General features: G+C 33.4%; 1 protein-coding gene across 2 annotated transcripts in view; it reads right to left on the reverse strand.

Annotated features, from left to right (window-relative positions):
- Positions 1 to 21753, reverse strand: part of LOC117120689 (exostosin-like 3) — a 37763-nt gene that overhangs the window by 3990 nt on the left and 12020 nt on the right. The window contains exons 2-6 of one of the 2 annotated variants that reach the window (XM_033265719.1): positions 20923 to 21161; positions 17280 to 19611; positions 10455 to 10529; positions 6218 to 6345; positions 1618 to 1765 (exon numbers count right to left, since the gene is read on the reverse strand). In XM_033265719.1, coding sequence (XP_033121610.1) covers positions 1618 to 1765; positions 6218 to 6345; positions 10455 to 10529; positions 17280 to 19424 — 2496 coding nt within the window. In that variant the 5' untranslated portion in view covers positions 19425 to 19611; positions 20923 to 21161. The remainder of the gene's footprint in view (positions 1 to 1617; positions 1766 to 6217; positions 6346 to 10454; positions 10530 to 17279; positions 19612 to 20922; positions 21162 to 21753) is intronic. The other variant, XM_033265720.1, reaches the window with a different exon arrangement.

Here is a 21753-nt window from a genome sequence, read left to right on the forward strand (position 1 = left end):
TATATACAGTATATTACCTCAAAATATTTATAGATCTTGTAAATTTACTTTCATGTTTTTGCAGTTTGTTTCACTAAACTGAACAATATTCTATGAAATCTCCAATCCAATTACTGGTACAAAATTGCATATTTATGATGATATATACATTCAGTCTACTGCCCTCTCTTGTTTTCCACTGTAATTTACTAAGTTTAGACTGAGTTTGTTAAATCCATATAAGGTGCAATGCTGGCTAACCAAAATTATCAAGTCATACCTCATGTTGGTAAAACTATTTTGAACTGTTTAAAGTGGTAATAAATATATAAATGTTGTGGTAAATATGTAAACCATAAAAAATAAAAAACATTAAATTGCTTTTTAATAATAATAATCAAAGAAGTAACACCCCCAGGCCAGTTTTGTTCCTGTCTACCACAATGATGTTTTGGGGAATCTACTGGAAATCATCAGTCTCTTGCACTCTCACAGGCAAGCAGAAACTTTCCTGTAAATTCAGAATGTCTACATGTTTTAAACTACTGTAGTAATATTTGTCTGCCACATGTTAGCTGGTCATGAGTATAATCACATGCAGTATCAATAGACAAGCCCACCAAGCCAGATTTTCTGAAAAGTAGCTTTTCTCAAATTGCCAATGAGACTAAAATTGGCATTTCAGTTATTTTGCTGATTAAAAAATTAAAAAAACCCTAAAATTATTAACATTCTAAGGGAATATGCCAAAAATGAAATTTTTATGCAAACTTATTAATATAATATAAAAATTATAATGCAATTCTAAAAATTACCAAAGATGCAATGTACAGCATATGGAAAAAAGGCTAGATGTTGACAGTTTTGAAATGGAAAATACCAAACAGATAAAAAAAAAGGTCAAACACTTTTAATTTGGAATGGAAAAGAGGTATTAAGCAGAGAAACGGAACTATTGGTGACCATAAATTGATATGAACTCCGGCTGTGAATACATAGCCACATCGACCTCTTTGTATAAAACAAAATGAGGTTCACTCTAATACTATTTTTAGCCCTGATCTTGCAGATCATCAGAATTTTCTATTTTATATCGCAAAATCTTAACAAGAGCTTAATCGCTCATTAACTGCCTTTCCCATTAGCCTAGAAGAACACAAGTAAAGGGAACAGTAATACCAGGACTGATGGATCTAACATACTAGAGTCCTTCCTTTTTTGGCTCCTTGCTTACCCATCCACAATTCCTATAGGAAACACTCCACAAAAATATCAAGTACACTTATTTCTAATCTATTAAAACTATTTCCAACATGCTGTGTGGCTGTGCGTACAAGGTCACTCGATATTTTACAACTCTATAGTAATTCATTATTAATTTCAAACTACATTCATCATGATTTACTGTGACCTGATATTTACAGCCATGAGCAATGGATATTGTAACCATACTATAACAAAAGTAATGATTGATTAATGCATTGTACAGCATAATTTACCTAGATATATTTCCACCTACAGTTATAGTCAATGCAATGTACAGTACTCTCATTCAAAATGTGGCTTATCAGTGACATATTTTAAAGAATAATAATATGTACACATTTTTTGGCATTACTGGTTTAGAAAACTAAGTACCTTATGAAAGAAAGCAGCTCCTGTTAGCACCATAGACAATTCACACGAATAATTAGAGTTGTAAAGAAAACCATCTTTGTTGACCAGGTCCCATGCATGGAATCGGCCAGGGAACCCAACTATGCGATCCCGAGCTTCCCGCCAAACCCTGCAAGAAACAAATAAAATATACAAAAGTAAGTTGTGAATTTTTTTCCCGGATATTAAATGTTAAAAAATGATAACAAATACTTCTAACTACAACATGAGAAAATATTTATATTACTATTTTATGCCTTTGTTTTTGTAGATACAGATAAATTATTTTTTACCCTTTCAAAAGAAATTACATGGTTGAAAAGATGTTTCTCATTCTTGAAGACAAGATACAGTTAGTATTAATGAAAGTTACAAAAGGATACCTGACTTTATTTTACTTTCTTTGGATCTAGCTGACTAAAAAGAATATATGATATTATTTGAGATCAAAAACTTGACAGGTTATCATACATTATGAAATTAATAAAGGCATCTAGGTATACCCAAAGGGAATATGACAAGACAGATTCATCAGCATTTCTAGTACAGTATATTACTTTAAAATGGGGGGAAATGCAGAATATTCTCCACATTACTGTATCTGTTAAACCATAGGAGAGTTTTTAGTACATTAGGATTGAATACACATACAGTATGCTCATAAATCTGGAGCATTATGGAATACTCTTCCAAGAAACTGATTGATTGTATGTGTTCCATATGTTTATGTGAAACACCTAGAGGCCTTGGCAATATGTCCTATAAAATGGTCAATAATGAATGATTGCAGTACTGTGTCACACATATAAAGTTACATGATCATGTAACTGCTTAATCACATACTTACATCACTGATTATTACCTAAAAATTACCACATAAGGCAACAAAAAAATTGTTAATTTGTTGCCCAGGAACAGTGACAATTAGAAATCAGGTCCAGTCATTCATTAGTGAAATATTTCAGATGTCTCACTACAAAATAAGTCTCATGGTTAGAAATTAAACAAACTGAGTTTATATTATACAGTATTTTGGTAGATCACATTTAAGCTTTTATTTGGTTTTTGAATGGCTTCCCTTGGATAAGTAGATCGAGAGATGTGAGCATTTAAAGTTTAGGTGTATGAGAAAACACTGTTTGAGTTCACTTAAGAAGAATACAATCATAAATCATAAGTATCAAGTTACTCAAAAACATTAAAATGAACATTTTGTAAAAACATATTTTGATGAATATCTCAATACAATTTCAAAATTTTAGCTCTTGCAAACCTTTTGTACTTAAGTAAGTTTTATTTTTGTGCTGTTTTTTTTTTTTTTTTTTTTCATTTTCTAATATGGAATGACAGGCTTGAAAGCCAAAGTTTCTTTTATCTGCAGTCATTCCTTGCCATCTTGGATTTTGATTTGTATATTGTTTCACTGGCAAAACAAATAAATAAACATTTTATGAATTCAAAACAATTTTAAACAATTAATATTCAATGTATGTCTTTCTAATATTACTAAATTTTATATTCAATAGTATTGCATTCTTTTTATGTTGCTGTTAATAAATATCTAAAAACAAATCTTGACTGCATCATGATTCACAATTATCAAACTTCACTGTATTTCAAATAAGGAAACATACATAATATATTTCATATTGGGATTTTTTTAATGGAGAGAATTGGGGTCATGTCTGCACAGTCTTGAACTTTTACTGTAAGTAGTCTTACTTCCCCAAGTGAGCAAAAACAAAGTGTATGGGGATGACAAAGATGTATTTTATATTATGCCAAACATAAACAACAAAATTTACAAGCAAATCTTGTGTCAGTGTTCATTTTTTTTAACTATACAGGAGACATGCTGTGACATTTCGATCGCTCAATAAAACATAAACAGATCGTTGAATTTGACAGCAAGTTAAAGATCAGATGATGAATGATGAATAGGTACAGAGCATGTACATGTTCTGAAGCGTTCTTGCATCATTTTCAACGTCCCCGTCAGCAGGTGTTTTATAATGATGTCTGATAATAGTTTCTAAATACAGTAGCACCTCATTTTTGGAGATTTTTTAAAGATAGTACAGATAAATAAAGTGTCTTTGAAAAAAAACAAAAAAAAACAGTTGTACAATATAAAAAAAAAAAATTTCCCTCCAGGGCCTGGATTTAATGTGAAGTAGTTGAGTTGCATGGTCTGTTACAGTTGTAGTAGCCGACTTCTTCGGAAGATGGGAAGACACATCGACTGGATCCGTTGACAAAATCACTACTGGTGTTTACATTGAGAGTCTAGATTTACCATTAATGCTACACAAATGTAATTCAATTATCTTTTTGATAAGAGTACTTATATCAAATATTTGAAAATTATACAAAAAGGAAATGTTCATACCATGCTCAAACCTGGAAGGTTTATGATAATATCAATTGATGCTCTAATTACTACAACATTATGAAACACACCCTCAGGGACCTGAGTATTTATTCCATAAATATTTATTTCATAAACAGAGTTCATAATAAATTGTATAGAGGCCTTGGTAATTAATAATATGAAGCATAATCATCAGTTTTCAACAAACAGCATACTGTAGCAGGCAGTGGAATAGGTACTTAATATTGTATATAAATAAGAAATAATTTTAATAATTGTGAGTTATTTTCAAAACCCTGATTAAGAAAAAATAATTTAAGTTTACCGTAAATCCTTAATTGAGTGCTGCTCTCAAAATAATTGCCACACCAAACATGATTTTTTTTGTTAAGCGCAGCTCTCGAATAAGTGCCTCCAAAAATTGTATGAGTGCCACAGTGCTTTTTCAAGGATTTACGGTACTTATATTTAAATTATTTTTTTCTTTGCAATCCAAAAATGAAACTAATTAATCTTTAATCTAATCAGATACATTTTGGCAACCATTCATTGCGAACATTTTAGGCCAATGGTTTTGAAGTTTACTTTAATTTTTTATGCAATATAGGAAACAAGTATTGTATAAAATAAATATTATTAAATATAAAACTTAGTTGTAGCATATAATCTGTATAACTAATTTTGGTATGCACTGACCGAGATCAAATTATGTTTGTATAAAGCTAAACAGGGATGACCATAAATCAAAAAGGATGAAGGGTATTAAAGAGGCACATAGTAAAGGGGTGCTCCCAAAAAGTGCCTCAGCACCAAAGCTTTTGAAATGCCATGTAATTCATTGAGAATGAACAAGTTTAATGAGATATGCAAAGGTAATTACATCAGCATGTTTATACCTGGTTAATTATACAGCTTGCATAGTCTTCTGATACTCTACTGACTAATAATATGCATTACTACTAACCCTATACTGGAAATCCATAAAATGACATCCATGATACACAAAAGTAAGAATCTCCTTCTATGATTTCATTTCATGAAGGTGATAGTATTTTTCTCTTTTAAAATACATAGTGAATGAAACAGCCAGCCAAGTACTGGTTTAATGGGTTTACCAGATACACAAAGCGTATTTGTGTAGCAAAATGTAATTACCATATTCACTTTAAAAACATTAAAAAAAAAGTAGTTTTGTTTGAATAGCAAACACATGCTTATGGAGAATGATAATTATAATTATGTAGCTGTTAATAAAGAACCCACTGTGTCTGTCCTTGAGCAATGCATCCTAAATTGAACCTCTAGAAACTTTCTCATTACTGAGCATCAAATCAATAAGTGTATGTACATCAGCACAAGACTGAACAGTGAAATATTTAGTTTTGCTTGGTAGTGAACGCACTGGCCTACATTTTCAAGAGTCTCAATGTGGGTTGTTTCAGCATAATATTCATCCAGCTCAAAATGATCAAACTTGTAGCTTGGATTTAATGTAAGCGTATGAGATGGCATTAGTGGCGAATTTAGGGGAGGGCATGCCCCTCTCCCTCTCCCCTAAAAAAAACTTGCACCTCTCCAGTCACTCTCCACCCCCCAACATTGAAATGTTTAAAGTAAAACAATCCTGCTCCAGTACATAAAAAATCACCTCATATTACCTTATTTGGCAAGCTAGCCCCCTCACTTAATTATCAAGTACCCCACGCTCCCCCATCAGCTCTCCCCGTATTTTAAGACTCCTAAGATATGCCATTGGATAGCATAGCAGACAAGTAGATAGAGTGATTTGTAAATCCAGATCAATGTAACTATAGAAATTTAAACATTTCTTGGTGATCATTCATGTTGTCATACGTTAATTGCCAATAATCTTTTTGAGGCAGTGACAGAGGGATTGTGGTGTAAGGTTGTGAATATTTTGGACAGTTGAGTTAATATTGAAATCGGTTATGACGGGAAAGAATGTTAGCATTTCTAAAATGCACCTGAAGTAAGATGTGTAGTCGATACACTTGGATTTTGCTTATCTTCCTTCCCCAGGCCTCATGCTAACCAGACAACATGGTTTACTTTATCCTGTAATCGTTAATCTTACTTCCGCATTAGAAAGGTACATTTTAAATATAATTTATGAAAAATATGGGAGAGTTGAAATTGACAGGAGTTCGAAGCTACAGGACAAATGACAAAGAAATTTAAAAAAGTTCTTACCTAAAACCAAACAGCATCTCATCATGTCGAAGATGAGCATCATCATCAATAGATAAAATTGCCTCTGTGTCAATTTCATCATATGGTAGAAAACGGTTATTTAAACTATTTTTCTTTGTCTTGATTACCTGAACAAAAAGAAAAGAAAATCCAATGACTATGTTATGAAGAGCACAAAGGTCGTATAATAATGCCCTATACACAACTGACATACAGTATTCAGCAAACAATACATGTACACTTAAATAATGAATAAACAGAAACAATGCATTCAAAAACTAATACCTACAAGATGGAGTCGGTTAAATATATACAAAGATGCTTATACTAAAAGTGTTGATGTGGATAAAGATTTGAACACACCCCACCCCAACCCCTTCTGGAAAAAAGGCCCTATCCACTAGAACCTCCCTATCCACAGGTACCTCCCTGAGTTCACAGGTACCTACTTGCACTCACAGGCGCCATACAAAGAGATCCTGCAGTTAGCCTGCAGTTAGGCTTGATTAAATTTGGTGCGGCTTTACGATATGCAACTGATTAAGTACTGTTCCCCATGGAACTGTCTGTAGTTCAACACTTCGGTATTTATTGTTGTAATTTTGAATAAAATACACTTAACAGGGCCGTCGGAACCGCACCGGCTATAGCCAACCATTTTTTCTCAATTCTATTACTTTTTAAAATAATTATATACAGATACTAATATAAATCATATGAATGTTTACACCATACTGTCTTTTTAATGTTGTATATTTCATAAAAAATCCACCTTGCGCTAATCTATTTTTTGTATTGCCAATGTACAATAAAACTTTTTTGACAGTCATTTGTAGTAATATAGATGAAGATTGATTTTGAAAATGTTAATTGTAATATAAAATTACAATTGACTATTTACAAAATGTTGGGGGTAAGAGTTTCCCCTAAAGTGAAGGACATTCATTTTTTAAAAGTATGTATGTGCTATTTCCCCCGTAGAGGAGCCATTTTCAACCATGGTACGATGGAGCCGAGGCGGAGGGTATGGTATCTAGTCTGCTTCTATGAACTTTAAATCCTGTATCTGTCCCTGTATGGGGTTGGAGAAAGGGTAGCTACTTTGCAGGTTGCCAGCTGCTATTTTTAAAAATTATTTTTAAATTTTTTTTAAATTTATTTTTTTTTGTTCCCTGATTTTTGGGTATCTACAGAAGCCACATTTTTAAAATTTGCAGGTATGAATTTATATCCCAACTTTATCCCTTGAGGGGAGGGGAAGCAGTTCTACATTATTCCCAGCTGCGATTTTCGGGCATCCAAAAATTATACTTTAAGACCACAATATTATGGAATGGCAATCACAATAGCACTGATTGGATTTGACAATTGACTCGTGGGGGATGTTCAGGTTTGTACAAAGGGTGTGGTACCCAACAAAATAAAAAATTCCAGTGCAAAGCAACAATAACTAGATTAAATACTAAGATGTCATAGATATCGCTACTACCAGAACCACCAACTTTTTGTCCTGGGTTTGCTAGTCCCTGGAGGTCAATCGGAGGATTGCTTGCTCTCTACTGTATTATAAGATTAAATATAGCAAAACCCAAATTAGTCTCTGCCCAATTAAAACCACTGATTTGTGCCCCTGCCTACTCTTTCACAGAAAAACTAGATCGCACTAATGTTGTAACTATGCTAATGTACTCTGTCAGGTATGTCTTTATCTCCTTGGAAGTATGTCTGCCTGCCATAAATATACCAAGGATTGACTAAAATTAATGTGTAATTGATATACTGTAAGGCCAACCAGAAGCAAACATAACCAGCGGTGGCACCAGAGATCACAGTCAATTTAAGTTAAAAATCACATAAAATCACCTTATTTTGCGAATTAGCACCCCTTAACTGATCATTTACCTTCGCTCCCCAATCAGCCCCCACCCCCATTTCAAGACTTCTAGATACGCCATTGGTTCGGTAGAAAACTCAAAAGAGCATGAAGCTAGGCTTCTAATCACTTATCAATTACCGGTGTAATTAACCAATCATTTATTCAGTGAACTATCTCCCTACAGCAGAACAACAAATTCACAGTAGAACTGAACTAAAATATTTTCAGACAGGATTAGCCAGAATATGGGCTGGCCAGTTTAATGCTTATTGCGTATCGTTATCTACTATTTATGTTTCATTAGCATTCCTCCCATCCTAAACATCATCTAAAAACCATTAGTAACGCTGCTGGAAACAACACAACAAAATTGCTGGATGTAAGCATCATTAAACTCAAATCATAGTTCACGCACCAGTGACAGACACATTCTTAGTAAATTGTTTATTTTCGCAGATATCTCCTACACCTATTCAAGACAGCTCAAAATGACTATGGAATTTTCAATTTCTGCTTTGCACAGAATCTACAATAGATCTCCGTATATGTTTGGTTTTTCTGCACGCCACCATTAACTGGGGGTTTAAAGTGTCACACCTGTAAAGCATGTATGGAGAAAGAGTTTAAGAACGATTTATAAAACCTGCATTTAATATTGAATTCTTTCAATCATGGAGGTATAGTAAACTATCTCTATGTTGTAATTAGCCACAAAATAATAGTCAGCTACATAATGGCTCTGGGTATCTATCAACAGGGTAAGACTCAAACAAGTCTGGTAGTGGGTTCAAACCAAAAGTCTGCCTAGCCATGGCCTCCAGGTAAGAGAAAAGTGAAGACACACCCACATAGATTAAGGGCTTTTGTGTCTACTGCCCCAACGTGGGCGTAGACACTATGTCATGATGTAGAAATTAAAGATGGCGGGAAAGGGTAAATCCGGTTTAGGCACGATGAGTACTACCACAAGGTAGAGGGCGCTCTATTGACAATCGAATAGCATTCGGAACTCGAAACAAAATTGCGTTCATTTGAAGGATGCCCTCTAGAACATGGTAGTTCTCTTCGTGATCAATGACATAACATGGTAACTCCAAGAGTTCCTCATTTTTAAAGTGTTTTAAGTGTAATATATACAGAATATTGTTATAAAAGAAAATTTTATGAAAAAACCAGATACACTACAATAATACACACATCTGCATATTGAAGAACATAAGATAAAATTAAAAAAACAAAAACTCCTGTATAAGGCAGTAGACACACGCTCCCGCTGGGAGCCTATTTTTAGAATTGCAAAAGAAGACATCACCCCTAAATATTAAGAACTAAATAAGCAAATTTCTAGCATAAAGAAGTGGCGATTTCTTGTGACCCCGTGTTTGCGCTACTAATGACCGAAGTACAACTATCATCATCATCATTACCATATCATCACTGTCATCATAATTATCATCCAACATCATCTGATTGTTCAGCAGTGACCACACAATCAAACTTGATATATACTTACTTGTATATTTGTTCATTCAGAGGAATATGCATTGATAAAGCAAAGATATTTTGAAAATAATAAAATTGGAATGTTGGTTATGTTTTCAACAGTAACTGTATTTTGAAACTTGACATTTTATCAGTAATAATGATATATGAATAATACATGCAATCTAAAAACTGGTTTTTATTATTACATCAAACAGACTAAGTTAAAAAATAATCAATATTGCTAAAACCTGCATCATGTAATTTGAATGTTTCTGTTCTGGAAAGCCATAAAATATTCAACTTGTAATATTGGGAAGGGATACAGTATATAGGAGAGGAGGCTTACCCGTGGATATCATATGCCTAGTAGTCCATTAAAATGGTTTGCTACCAATCTAGGGGAAGCAGATGACCTCCCTCACACTAGCGAGCTACCGATTGCATGACGACGGTAGGACGTAGAACATAATGACATCACTAAAAGGCATCTGCACATGCGAGAACGTTAAGTTCACCTCGTCAAGTAGATTCTGGAATGCAATTTGGCCAAATCTATGTATGCAGAAAACGTAGGACGCCAGGTAGGACAGTCACGCATGAGTGATTCCGTTCTAGCGCCGTGTTGTCGCACAAATCGAAAGCTCCCTAGTATAACCTGGTAAAGTATATTATTCAGCCTATTTTCATAAACATAGTACAGGTGATTTTAGAAATGGGAATTGGTTAAAACCCACATGTAGGTTAGGCAATGTTTGTCCTTGAGGTTGCTACAGTATATTGAATGTTAAATTAAACTAACCATGAGTAATTGATGTTGGTTAGTTGCCTCTAAAAGGCCCCTTGATAATTAAATTGTTCATGCTATGTAATACATACCTTGATGGGTACATGGATCTGAGGCCAAAGTAGGTCATCGGATGGAGGTTCCGGGGAGTTCCATACTACAACAACCTATAAGAAATAAAGCATATATTCATTTGAATATTAAAATAAACAATGGAAACACTATACATAAATAAGCATTCAAGCTAGGCTCTGGAGGAAAACATTATTTTAATATGAACTGATTTTTTTCAAGACACAAAAAGCATATTTGAAGAAATATAGATTTTTGAATATTTAAAAACTGGGGGGAAAAAGTTGGCAAAAGGAAGTTTTTAAATATACAAGAATCTGTATCTCAATTCAAATATGCTTTTTGTGACTTAGAAAAATCAGTTGTGCGACATATCAAAACATATTTTTTCCCTCCGAAACCTGGATTTAATGTTAATAATCAAGTAGCAAAAGTGAACTTCAGAAGACAAACAAACTCATCATCATTAAAACTAAACCTATACAGTACTTGCATTACTCAGTAATTAATATTTATAGCTTTTTTTAGATTGTGTGATAAGTTTTAAAGCACTGAAATATTTGTTGATTCATTTTAAGTAAAATGTCAGCTATGATCATGACTCACCTACTCTATGTTTTTTTTGCTAATCCCATGTGCCGTACGAATAATATTATGTACGGTATTCTATTTCATTTTCTCTGTTTTTATCTGTACAGTATGATAATTACACCAAGCCCAAAAATAGGTCAGACAATATACTGTCATATCTTACAGACCATAATTACAAAAAATGATTTAAAAATATCATATTTATGTTATATTTTAAGAGAATAAATTCTGTAATAGTGAGAGAAGATGCACTATGGCACAATATTGGTCATAACAACAGAATATCAAGAAAGCAGCTCATATCAATCAGCTATAGCTTAAAAAACTCAACCTAGCATTGGTAAAAGTGCCAGTCAAAAAGCAAACTATAGCGGCATTATTTGCTATAACAGTGTTATTTGCTATAGCAATACAATATAAAAGAACTATGAACATTGTAATTGTTGTAATATTTTGACTAACTTTAACTTAAGTTCATCAGCCCATAACCAGCCAATTATAGAAAGAAGACAAGGGGTTGAATACAAACACATAAATTGACAAATTACATACGGAAATCAGCTAAACTAAAGTCACTTTATGTCATGGACACTTCGTTGCTTTTGGGTTCCCATGGCTTTTTGTCTGTATTAAATACAGTATAATTCCCACCAAGGGAACGAAAATAGAATGCAGAGAAATTCCTTTTGAATACCCTCAAATAAATCTTCCCATAGAGGTTAAATAATACTAAATGTATAGTGCAATACCATAACAATATACAGTTATCTTGCAAATATTGTTGAAACTTAAATAATGTTGATTTAGCCATTGCATAAATAAAATTTCTTGTTTACTTTACAACGAAAGTGAAATGATTTATTATGGTTTCAATAAAAATATGTTTTACTTTTCAATTGATTGTCCTAGATAAAGTTGTGCATTGATGCTGGCTTTCCTATGACAGCTCTTCGCTGGCTACTACTGTATGTCTACATTATGGTCCAGGTTGAGGCTCTTTGAGTCAAAAAGTACTATTCTGCTCTTGTAACAACGATTACAAATTAGGGTATAGCTGGCAAAGCACCAGAAGAGTAAAATATGAAGGTTGTCAGTTCAATTCCAACAAAACAAACCCCCAGCATATTTAACTAGGTACTACAAAGAGTACTATACAAATTAGCATTCAAGGTCAGTCATAAAATGGCCCTCAGTCAACTAGAAGTCCAATATTATCAAAGTTGTGACACAGAAAGCCAACTTTCTGACAATTTGACCTTCATTGAACTCACACAGCAAGCCCACAAGTCCATAGTTGCGCAGGTCAATTAGAATTAATAATCTCAAGGAAAATGTCAAGCTAGTGATCTGCGAAATACTAATTTACTGTACATATAGTAATATCAATTCATTTCATGAACATGCTAGGAATGTTGCAAAACAGCTTAAAAATCTGCAAATTAATTTTTGCTAAAGCTGCCCTTGGTTATTTTATTTATAATTTGTAGTGAAGTAACTATGAATCATATGAATGGAGTTAAACTCACTGATTCACTGTTCTAAAACTTCTATAAATAACATCAGCGTGTTACATCTGTTGATGCTATTCCATGGCAATGATTCATCAAAAAATATGCCTTACTATTTTTTAAGTGTGTCTGAAGTTACTTCTCTTTTCTCTACAGTTCCAGTGCTTCACAATGTTTACTTTTTTTTAATATTATATTTTCATAAATTTTGAAAATGCCAAGGAACTTGGGAATGTTGCATGTACAGTACATCAATATTAACAACAAATTAAAGTGCTAATATTAATATTATTTATAGTTTTATAAACCTAACTGGTAATGATACGGTATCACAAGTTGTACAGCACCCATTGACAGAACCTGAAGCTGTCCAACATGTGGCCTTACCAACACAGAGAAACAGGCCATGGTGGGAGCAGCTCTGAAAAACTGGACCATTTTAAGGTGATCTGAGATATTTTAGAATATAATTATGTCAAAAGAATAAAGAAAAAATGTTGTAACTGTACATTTAACCTTTACTTGTTGCATGAAGTTTATTGAAACACATTTCCTACAAAGTAGACAAGACACCATTCACCTCCTTCCTAACTGCTTGCTATGTAATTTACACAGCTGTGTTTTGTATGCACTTCTCAATGGAGCTAGCATGTTGGAATATTATATTATTCTGTTCCATATTAGCTCCCTGACTTCTCTCAATCCTGAACTGTGGCCTAACTAAAAAAAATGTGTATTGTTCATTTCATCCATGCTTCGCCTTAATTGTTCACACCTCAAAAAATCAAAATAGGATTCACCCTTCAATTAACATACATTAAGACCACAATTATGCTTCCTCCAGATCCAGAATGTTGTTAAATTAGGGAGGGGCACTAGAAAGCTTATCAGACTGGTTAGTGGATCAGAGAGGTTAGCGGTGTTCACTTTCTATTATGTGGGTCCAGGGACTGTAGTCTTGGAAGATCAGGATTCTAGCCATTTTATTGTCTCACGTAAAATATGATTTTTACACTTGGTTAAACATTTTTTGACTAATTCCGGGCCCTCCATTTGCCACTCGCTGAATCTGCGACGGTCCTCATTCTTCTAAAAGATGATCTCACTCGCACAACACGTCAGTTCTTCCAATATTGATTGTATTTACTATCTCATTAGTGTGTACAACAATTAATTATAGGAGGCGTATTCCCCAAGGTCCAATCATTCATTCTCTGTTAATAAAGCAGCAAGTTTTATGACTGAAATATTATTAATGATTTCTTCAGTGATAAAATTTGAACTATGACACATTGAGGTATTCATATATATATATATATATATCTGTCTCTTATACACATCTAGATGTGTATAAGAGACAGGTATGATAATTACCATTTGTTTTAAAACAGCATATCAAATTGTGAAATACAGATTGGCTTACATTGTGTTTTGTATGAATATGCAAGCAATACATAACAAATGATTAAATGTGACATTTATATATTACTGAATGTAAGTTGATCAAGCACGGGCCTTAAGAAACGCTTTCATAAATAATAAAGTGGATTGCGCAGAAATGACGTCAGATCGAGACCCGTACATTTTCAGAGCCCTTTAGGATTGATTTAGAGCATCCAAGATTAATTTGGAGTACCACTACTGAGCTAAAACAACCGATATAAATTTACAATTAAATTCCTGAGATATAATATAAAAATTGAAATGCAAAATTTATATTTATGGAGCACTCACTTGAAATAGAGCAAGTTGTTTGTTTTCATTTCAAAAAAATGTGAGAAAAGTAAATTCCTATATTTAATTAATTGATGCCAAGTCACACCATGTTGCAATACATCAAGCTTTAATTTAGCTCAGTTGGTAAAGTATCAGTTGGTAAAGTACCAAATGGTAATCAGGTCTAATGTTCAAATCCCAATTAGAACAAGTATTTTTCCCAAATATTTATTATCACCCATTAATAATAATAAACTGGTAATCAATATAAATCTTTTTGTATTACTGTACTGTAAAAGGTCTGAAAATCAGATTTAAAAAATCTATTTAAAGTATATGCTAATTAATGCTGATAATTTTTCTACCTATCTAGAGACTAAAATACAAAGAATATACAATCAGATTACACATAAGTATTCATCAATCTGTAGGATGTTTGTCTGTTTCTTCCTTTAGCCTGCAGATACACTGAATTATAATATAGCATTATTAAATTCATTAAGCTGCAGAATGCAAAATTTAGTTGAAATAAGCCTGATGAGTTCATTGATTCTAATTGCATGTTCTGTCCATTCTAGGACTAAATATGGCTTATGTCCTGTTTTACTAGCCTTTCGTAGACTTGCTGGAGAAATTTAGCTAGACTTGTTTTTTTTCCCCAACATTTACAAAATAAATCATGTGTCAATTTGCTGGGATAACATTTTGAAATAACAAATTGGCTAGGTACTTGACAACCAACTAAATTTATGGATTGAGTAGATAAAACAGGTCCATCAATAACATTCAACGTTAACAGGAAATCTAGGATGGCAGTTTTTTTTTTGAGATACTGTATTACTACATAACCAACCAATTGATTATTGCAAGTAAATAAATATGTCTACCAAGAAACATATAAAGCTAATAAAACAAACAAAAATTTTAAACAAACCAAAAATTAAAATGAATTTATTTGACCATTTTACAAATGTAAACATTTTAGAAACAGCAGGCCTTTAGTGAGCTAAACATGGATGCATTTTTTATTTAAAGCGCTTAGGTTCCAGTGGTTCTCGGATCAACGATTAGTAAGTAGAACATCTATTCCCTCAAACTCAAAGCTTAATAGAGCACTTGAAACTAATTACTGCAATTCACCATAATAATTAGTTTGTCTAAGTAGGAGAGAAAAAATTAAGCTGGTGCATGCTTGGACAAAATTTACACAAAAATATATGTGTATTCAAATAATAATAATCAGTATCATGAAGCAACAGACAGATAGTAATTTAGCAGAGTTATTGTATTCTTTCAGTTTAATGTTTATGTACGGATTTCAATTCAAATGAAACTGTTCATGGATTTTTCATCATTACATTAAAATATATATTCTCAGTTCAATGAAAATTATAAATTATGCTGAAATCACTCCTTGCATTCACCTTAAAAACATATGTGCAGAGTATGTTGAAAAGACAGGCCAATTTCCTGTTTGACAAATATATCCCAATTACAACTCCCTGGTCCTGAGGCTCATTAAACAATGGAGGTTGGACTGTCATACAGAACCATTAATGAAACTAGCATACAACCGTGCGGTGTTGAATGAGTGGGGAAAGGTGGCGATGTATTTTGTTGAATGTTAAGGGGAAGAGGCAATTGACATGTCGACAAGGACGCGAAGCCCCGCCCACAAAGTCACGAAAACCTTAGACAATGCCGGCTAGACTTACCGAGTTGGCAAAGATTTTCTTTGCTATCAACCTTCTTTAAGAAAGAGAATTCAGGGTACAGTAGGCGGTATGCAAATGAAATTCATATATTCATAGTGTTAATCTATTTCATGGAACATGGTGGGGAAATTGTTGTAAAAGCCTCCCAAAGGAAGAGGGAAAAGCCGCATTCAGTCAACCTTGTTGTCAGCAAAGGCCAAGTCACTGATGCGCACTGCTCGTGTAAATCTGGGTAACTATAACAAAGCATAGACATCTAGGCCTAGGCACACGTATGTTTCGCGTTTAAACCAGCTGTCTAAGGAAATTAAAATGTCTGAGAAAAAGTTTTTGATCACGTGACTAAATAATGCTCGCTGATTGGTCAGTTTATCTGTCAATCAAATTTCGTCGAGATGTTAATTGTTGTGGTTACCATGTCCAGAAAGGGGGGGGGGGCACAAAAATGGGGACGATCGAGAAAATACTACCCTGGGGGCCCCGCATAAATTTTGTTTTCTATTCGCCCAAAAATAACCTTTGTGGCATTTTGGGCGATCAACTATTTCTTTTTCTTTTTTCTTTTCGATACTTTGCAAAAGGGGATCCCTGCCATTCCCAACCCTTCCCATATTGATGATATTTCAAGTTGATGACATGTTACAATATTACTTAGCAAAGAATGATGCAAAGAATGATAGAGCTACTATGACCATGCGGTAAATGCACAAATTGCATAGAAAAATCACATGCCAATGTACTGTATGTGTATCATTGTAAATCTATCTTCTATATGATAACGAGTTTACTCAAACGTGTTCGTTGTTTGAATGCTTTGTTGAGGTATTGTCTCTCAATATATATGGAGCTATGAAAGTGTGATTGTGGGACTTGTAACATGCATAGATCAGGTGCATAGCACAACGGCATCACAACAGTTATGAGATTTGGAAGTAATCGGCTAGAAAATGTGTTAATTTTGCCAAAAAAACAAAAAAAAAAACACATTGGATAATGAAATTGAGTCCTAATGCAGCAGATGTTCATCCCGCTGGTGGTAGCTACAACATGTGTGAAAATCATACAGTAATTGTACTTGAAATACTTTCCGAGACATTTGGTGGACAGAGAAAAACACAAAACGTTACAGTAGTTTAGTAAAGTACAGATTCCATATAGTACTGGGAATTACATTATTAACACAGAAAATCAAATCATCTCAAAGTCAACTTTTCTATAGTAAATATAAAGAACATAATTAGTATCAAGTAACGAAAAAAATTTTTTAAAAATAAGTTGTTTACAGGGGTGACAAAAATACAGTTTTAAACTTTACCTTATTTAAATATGGCAGGCCAACAAGCCTCTCCAAGGCTGTCATCAAAACTTTTTCCCTTTCATATGTTAACATCACAATTGTAAACTGTTCCCTAGGGACATTCCCACCAATTTCCTCTTGAAATTCCTTCCCTGCTCCTCCAGCACCTCCTCCAACAGGCCGAAATCCCTGCTCAGAACCAATGAATCGTGCATCAGTAGGAACTAATGGATCATTTGGCAAAAAAGGAAATAAATATTCAGGTCCAGGAGGATTATTCCAGATATGCTCCTGGTCCATAATTGTTGTTGTGAAGTTACGAAGATACTTTGGCGAAGCTAATGGAGGCTCAAGAGGGCCTAGCAATTCCTCAGGGTCAACCGCCATCCTTATTATCTCCTGCTTCTTGGGGCTGCCAGAGGGAAAAACATTAGGTGATGGTTCACTCGGTAGAATACTTGCTGGAATGGAGATTCTAGTCCTTAACGTAGCTAAAATGGCATCAGTTATTGCTTCGGTTGAAGACAAATATGTTGACCAAACAAACCAACCCTGGCGGCGCATGGCTAGTATATCCTTATCAGAAAAAGTTTTGAGGAAGAAATATAGTTCTGTAATGCGAGATTTGGGTAAAATGATAACACATTTTTTCCAAGAAATAAATTCACCAAAAGGAAGTTGTGTTTGTTCACCCAAAATCACTGGTATTGCACCATACCGTAATGCTTCATAAAGACGCTTATAGAGATGAGTTGAAAATGCGACAGAATCGTTATTAGCAAGTATCAAAGCAAACGTAGACTGTTGTAAAATAGCAGCACGATCAGTATGGTCGCCACACAGACCCCACTCTACATTCTGTATTTCTTGAGATCCAAAATTAGATTTTTTACATATGAAATCTATATAAAATTTATCTTCATTTATGTTTTTTAATTTTTCAAGTTCCTCTGTAATAAATAAAATCTCCTCTGCCTCTTCGTGAGTTAAGGTCAAATCAGATTTGACCTGCTTGCCATTACCGGCATTTTGTTCTAAATTAACAAACGCTATCGTGTCCTCAGCGGGTGCAACATTTGCGAAACGTCGCCCTTGGAATGTAAGAAAGAACGTTCTGCGGGCAGGCACTTGAGAGGGTGTCTCTGTCCAATCAAACTTTGAGACTAAATTTAAGAGCATCGGCGCAACAATGTCAAATCCAGCTCGAAACTGATCAATTTCGAAATTTGTTTGAATGATCATCGCACGTCCTGTGTTTATATTTTTAAAATTATTCGAAAGAGACTCGTGCCTCTGTAGATTTAAAAGAACATGATTGCGGCCATCGCCATTCCAATATTTTAATTTATGCAAACTTGATTCTAGTTTTGATGCAATGTCCAAGCCATTCACACCTGTTGTATCTCCCATAGCAACTACAAAAACACATGCCATATCAGCATCAAAGGCAATATATGGATTAATTGCCATGACATGCATCAGAGACGTTCTTATAGTTGGATCCATTGATTCCGAAATTGCATGACTTGTAGGTTTATAGAAGTAAACAGGAAAATGAGATGTCACAGAACATCGCGAGTAATCAAAACAATTGTATTGGCGACAGCGTTTGCTTGAGCCCGGTGGTGCTATTTCAACGTTATCTGCTAGATCTGGGAGAATTCGCTTCGGTGCAACTATATGAGATATTGCTTGTAACGCGACCTCTTCTTTCTCTTTTCTCATATTTTTTACCTGCAATCGCAAACTTTCTAGTTCTGTCCGTGAATGTTGAAGAACAGAATGCATTGATTCCTTTTCTTCATATAACGCATTCATTTCAGCATTCATGGATTGCCGACGATTCTCCATCTCACGTAATTCATTTGACACTGAAATGCGTATTCGGCATAGCTCTTCCAAGTGTGTTTTAAGGTCACTTGGTTCCAAAGAAACAACACTGTCACAACTAGTTAAAGAGAATGGGCCGTAGGAAATTGCATCTGAGTTTGTTAGGTAATAATGAGTAAGTAGAGGTAACACTATTAAAATCACTAAAAGAATTGTTATCAACCGTGATAAAAACTTGTTCCTACTCAGCCAACGAGCAAATGATAGCTGAGCCGAAGGACGCATTGTCGATGGTTCTTTGCGGGCTGCAAACTCCATCCTGTTTACAAGCATCCTCCGAGGCCGTCACTCATAAGCATTCTCCACCGATCAATTCACTGCAGGTCAAAGAATTCTCAATCGGAAGTTCTTTGATAGTAATTGAACGGAGAGCAAAATCGGTATTTGTGGATATGCACATAGTTTACAAAACGAAGGAAAACATGTGGTGTTTAATACAAGCGTAAGCCAAATATATCATCTGCAAGATAAAAAGAAAATTGTATCATGAAAAAATTGTTACAGTATTGTTACTGCATAATAACAGGAAGCATTTGTTGGACATAAATGAATCATGCCAAAACATACTTCAAAGTAAGAATAACATAAACAATGAAATACAACCTTGAGTCAGGTTGAATTAAAATATGAAGTTATATATGATGAGATGAGATAGGCTCTATGAATACTATTACCTTAAACTACATCAATTTATATTTAAGAATGGTGAGAAGAAAAAACTAATTATTGTAAACCTATAAAAATACAATATACCTTTCAGCTTATTTTTTTTTTTTTTTTATCTATTTGTATAGTAAAGGAAATTAAAGTGATGAGAATTGACACAAAAGCCCTCACACAATATATTATTAACAAAGGCAGAACTACACTAATGTATACATCTTTGGTTATGGGCAATACTTAATATAAGCCTCAACAGTAGGCAGTACTTGATATCAACTTCTTATACTAGAAGTACTACAATGTTGCATCACTGTACGAATATGAAACGTTATTTTACTATTATATCTCTTCAATATTTTTATGAAACATTATTAAAAAACATAAATTACCAATTATGCAGGCCTACATTAATAGTACTCATTTTATTGAAATGTAGATGACAATTTCCTGCTTGGCAGCATGGGTAAAATTATAATAACAGTAGTTTTATAATAACATCATTAAATTTATATGGAATTTGCTCAGTATAAATTTGTTTTAAGTTTTCCAATTACAAAAAAGAACACATTTACAGTACATCATAAAACATTAATCCAAGATATCGACTATGTTGAGCTAGCAAAAAGCAATTGCTTACTTTACATTCAAGTGTGTTATTTCCTTCAATAGAAAATTGGGGGAAAAATAATAATGAACAGTTGCATAAATAATATTTTTAATCAGCAAAAAACTGAATTGTTTTGATATGTATTTTATTGGAAGATTGAACTTACATATTTTTTGACTTTTTTCTACATTTTAAAGCAATTTATTATTAAAATTATGAAAAAAAAAATCCAAATGAAATAATTTTTTTTTTATTATACTTCTAATTGCTATTATTACACCATTAAATTCAGTTCACTAAATGATAGTATTTACAAATTGTTTAATTTGGAATAATGCCTTTGTGGTTAAGGTGATTTACCCTTCAATCCCAGAGCCAAACTTCAGTTCATTGAGACCAAGATTGTTTCTCATGACAATAAACCTCAAAATCTTTATATTAATGTTTAGTAATATTAAATATGAATTAAATTTTTCAAACCAAGAAGGTATACTATCTTACCAGACTGTAAATCCGGCTTCAACAACTGGGTATTTTGTGTAGAATGGACGATAGCTCAGCCTCGCACATGCTCCATTTTCCTTGGCTGCATTGTAGTGCATGAGGTTAAAAAATAATACAAGAAATTAGCTGACAAGGTGGGAGTAAGAAGAAAGCTGGTTTCTGATTGGATTGGCACTGGATGGTACACCCATTGGATTTGACAGGAAGAAATCAATTCCACTGAAAACCTAAACATCCTGCAAGATATACACATTCAAATATAATTATAGCAACAAATTATTCCAAGTTCATTTTCGACTTTGAATAAGCTTTTATTGCACATGCACCCTGTAAATCAATCATTGATCATATATTTATTAATATACCATTTTTTAAATGCAAGTTCTACATAACCCTTAAATCACATCAATCATCATATTAGTAAGTGTTTTAGCAGTTTAAATTCTGTGTTTTGACTTTGCATTTTTTAACAATTTAAATCTTAATATACTATTATGAATGCAATAATTTATTATGTGGCCCTATAAAAAAGATAGCATGTTACAAATAAACTACCAACCATGTATTATTATTCCTTATTACTACTATATTTATTATTATTACCACACTAGGCCTATTGTGTTCATTTTTAATCCCTTGTAAACTTTTATGTTTTATTTATTGCATATCTGCAGCTTATCATCATGATTTATGTGTTTTTTTTTATGTAGATAAACTATTTAGGTGCGGTTCATTTAATATTTCCTGGTGTTAATTTGCCTTTTTATTTTCACTCCATATTTCCTTTAGTAAGTCAAAGAGGTAAATATATATTATATATACACATCT

Source organism: Anneissia japonica, unplaced genomic scaffold (assembly GCF_011630105.1).
Source record: "Anneissia japonica isolate Jap-2015-1 unplaced genomic scaffold, ASM1163010v1 scaffold287790_len634930_cov199, whole genome shotgun sequence".
Taxonomy (NCBI): domain Eukaryota; kingdom Metazoa; phylum Echinodermata; class Crinoidea; order Comatulida; family Comatulidae; genus Anneissia; species Anneissia japonica.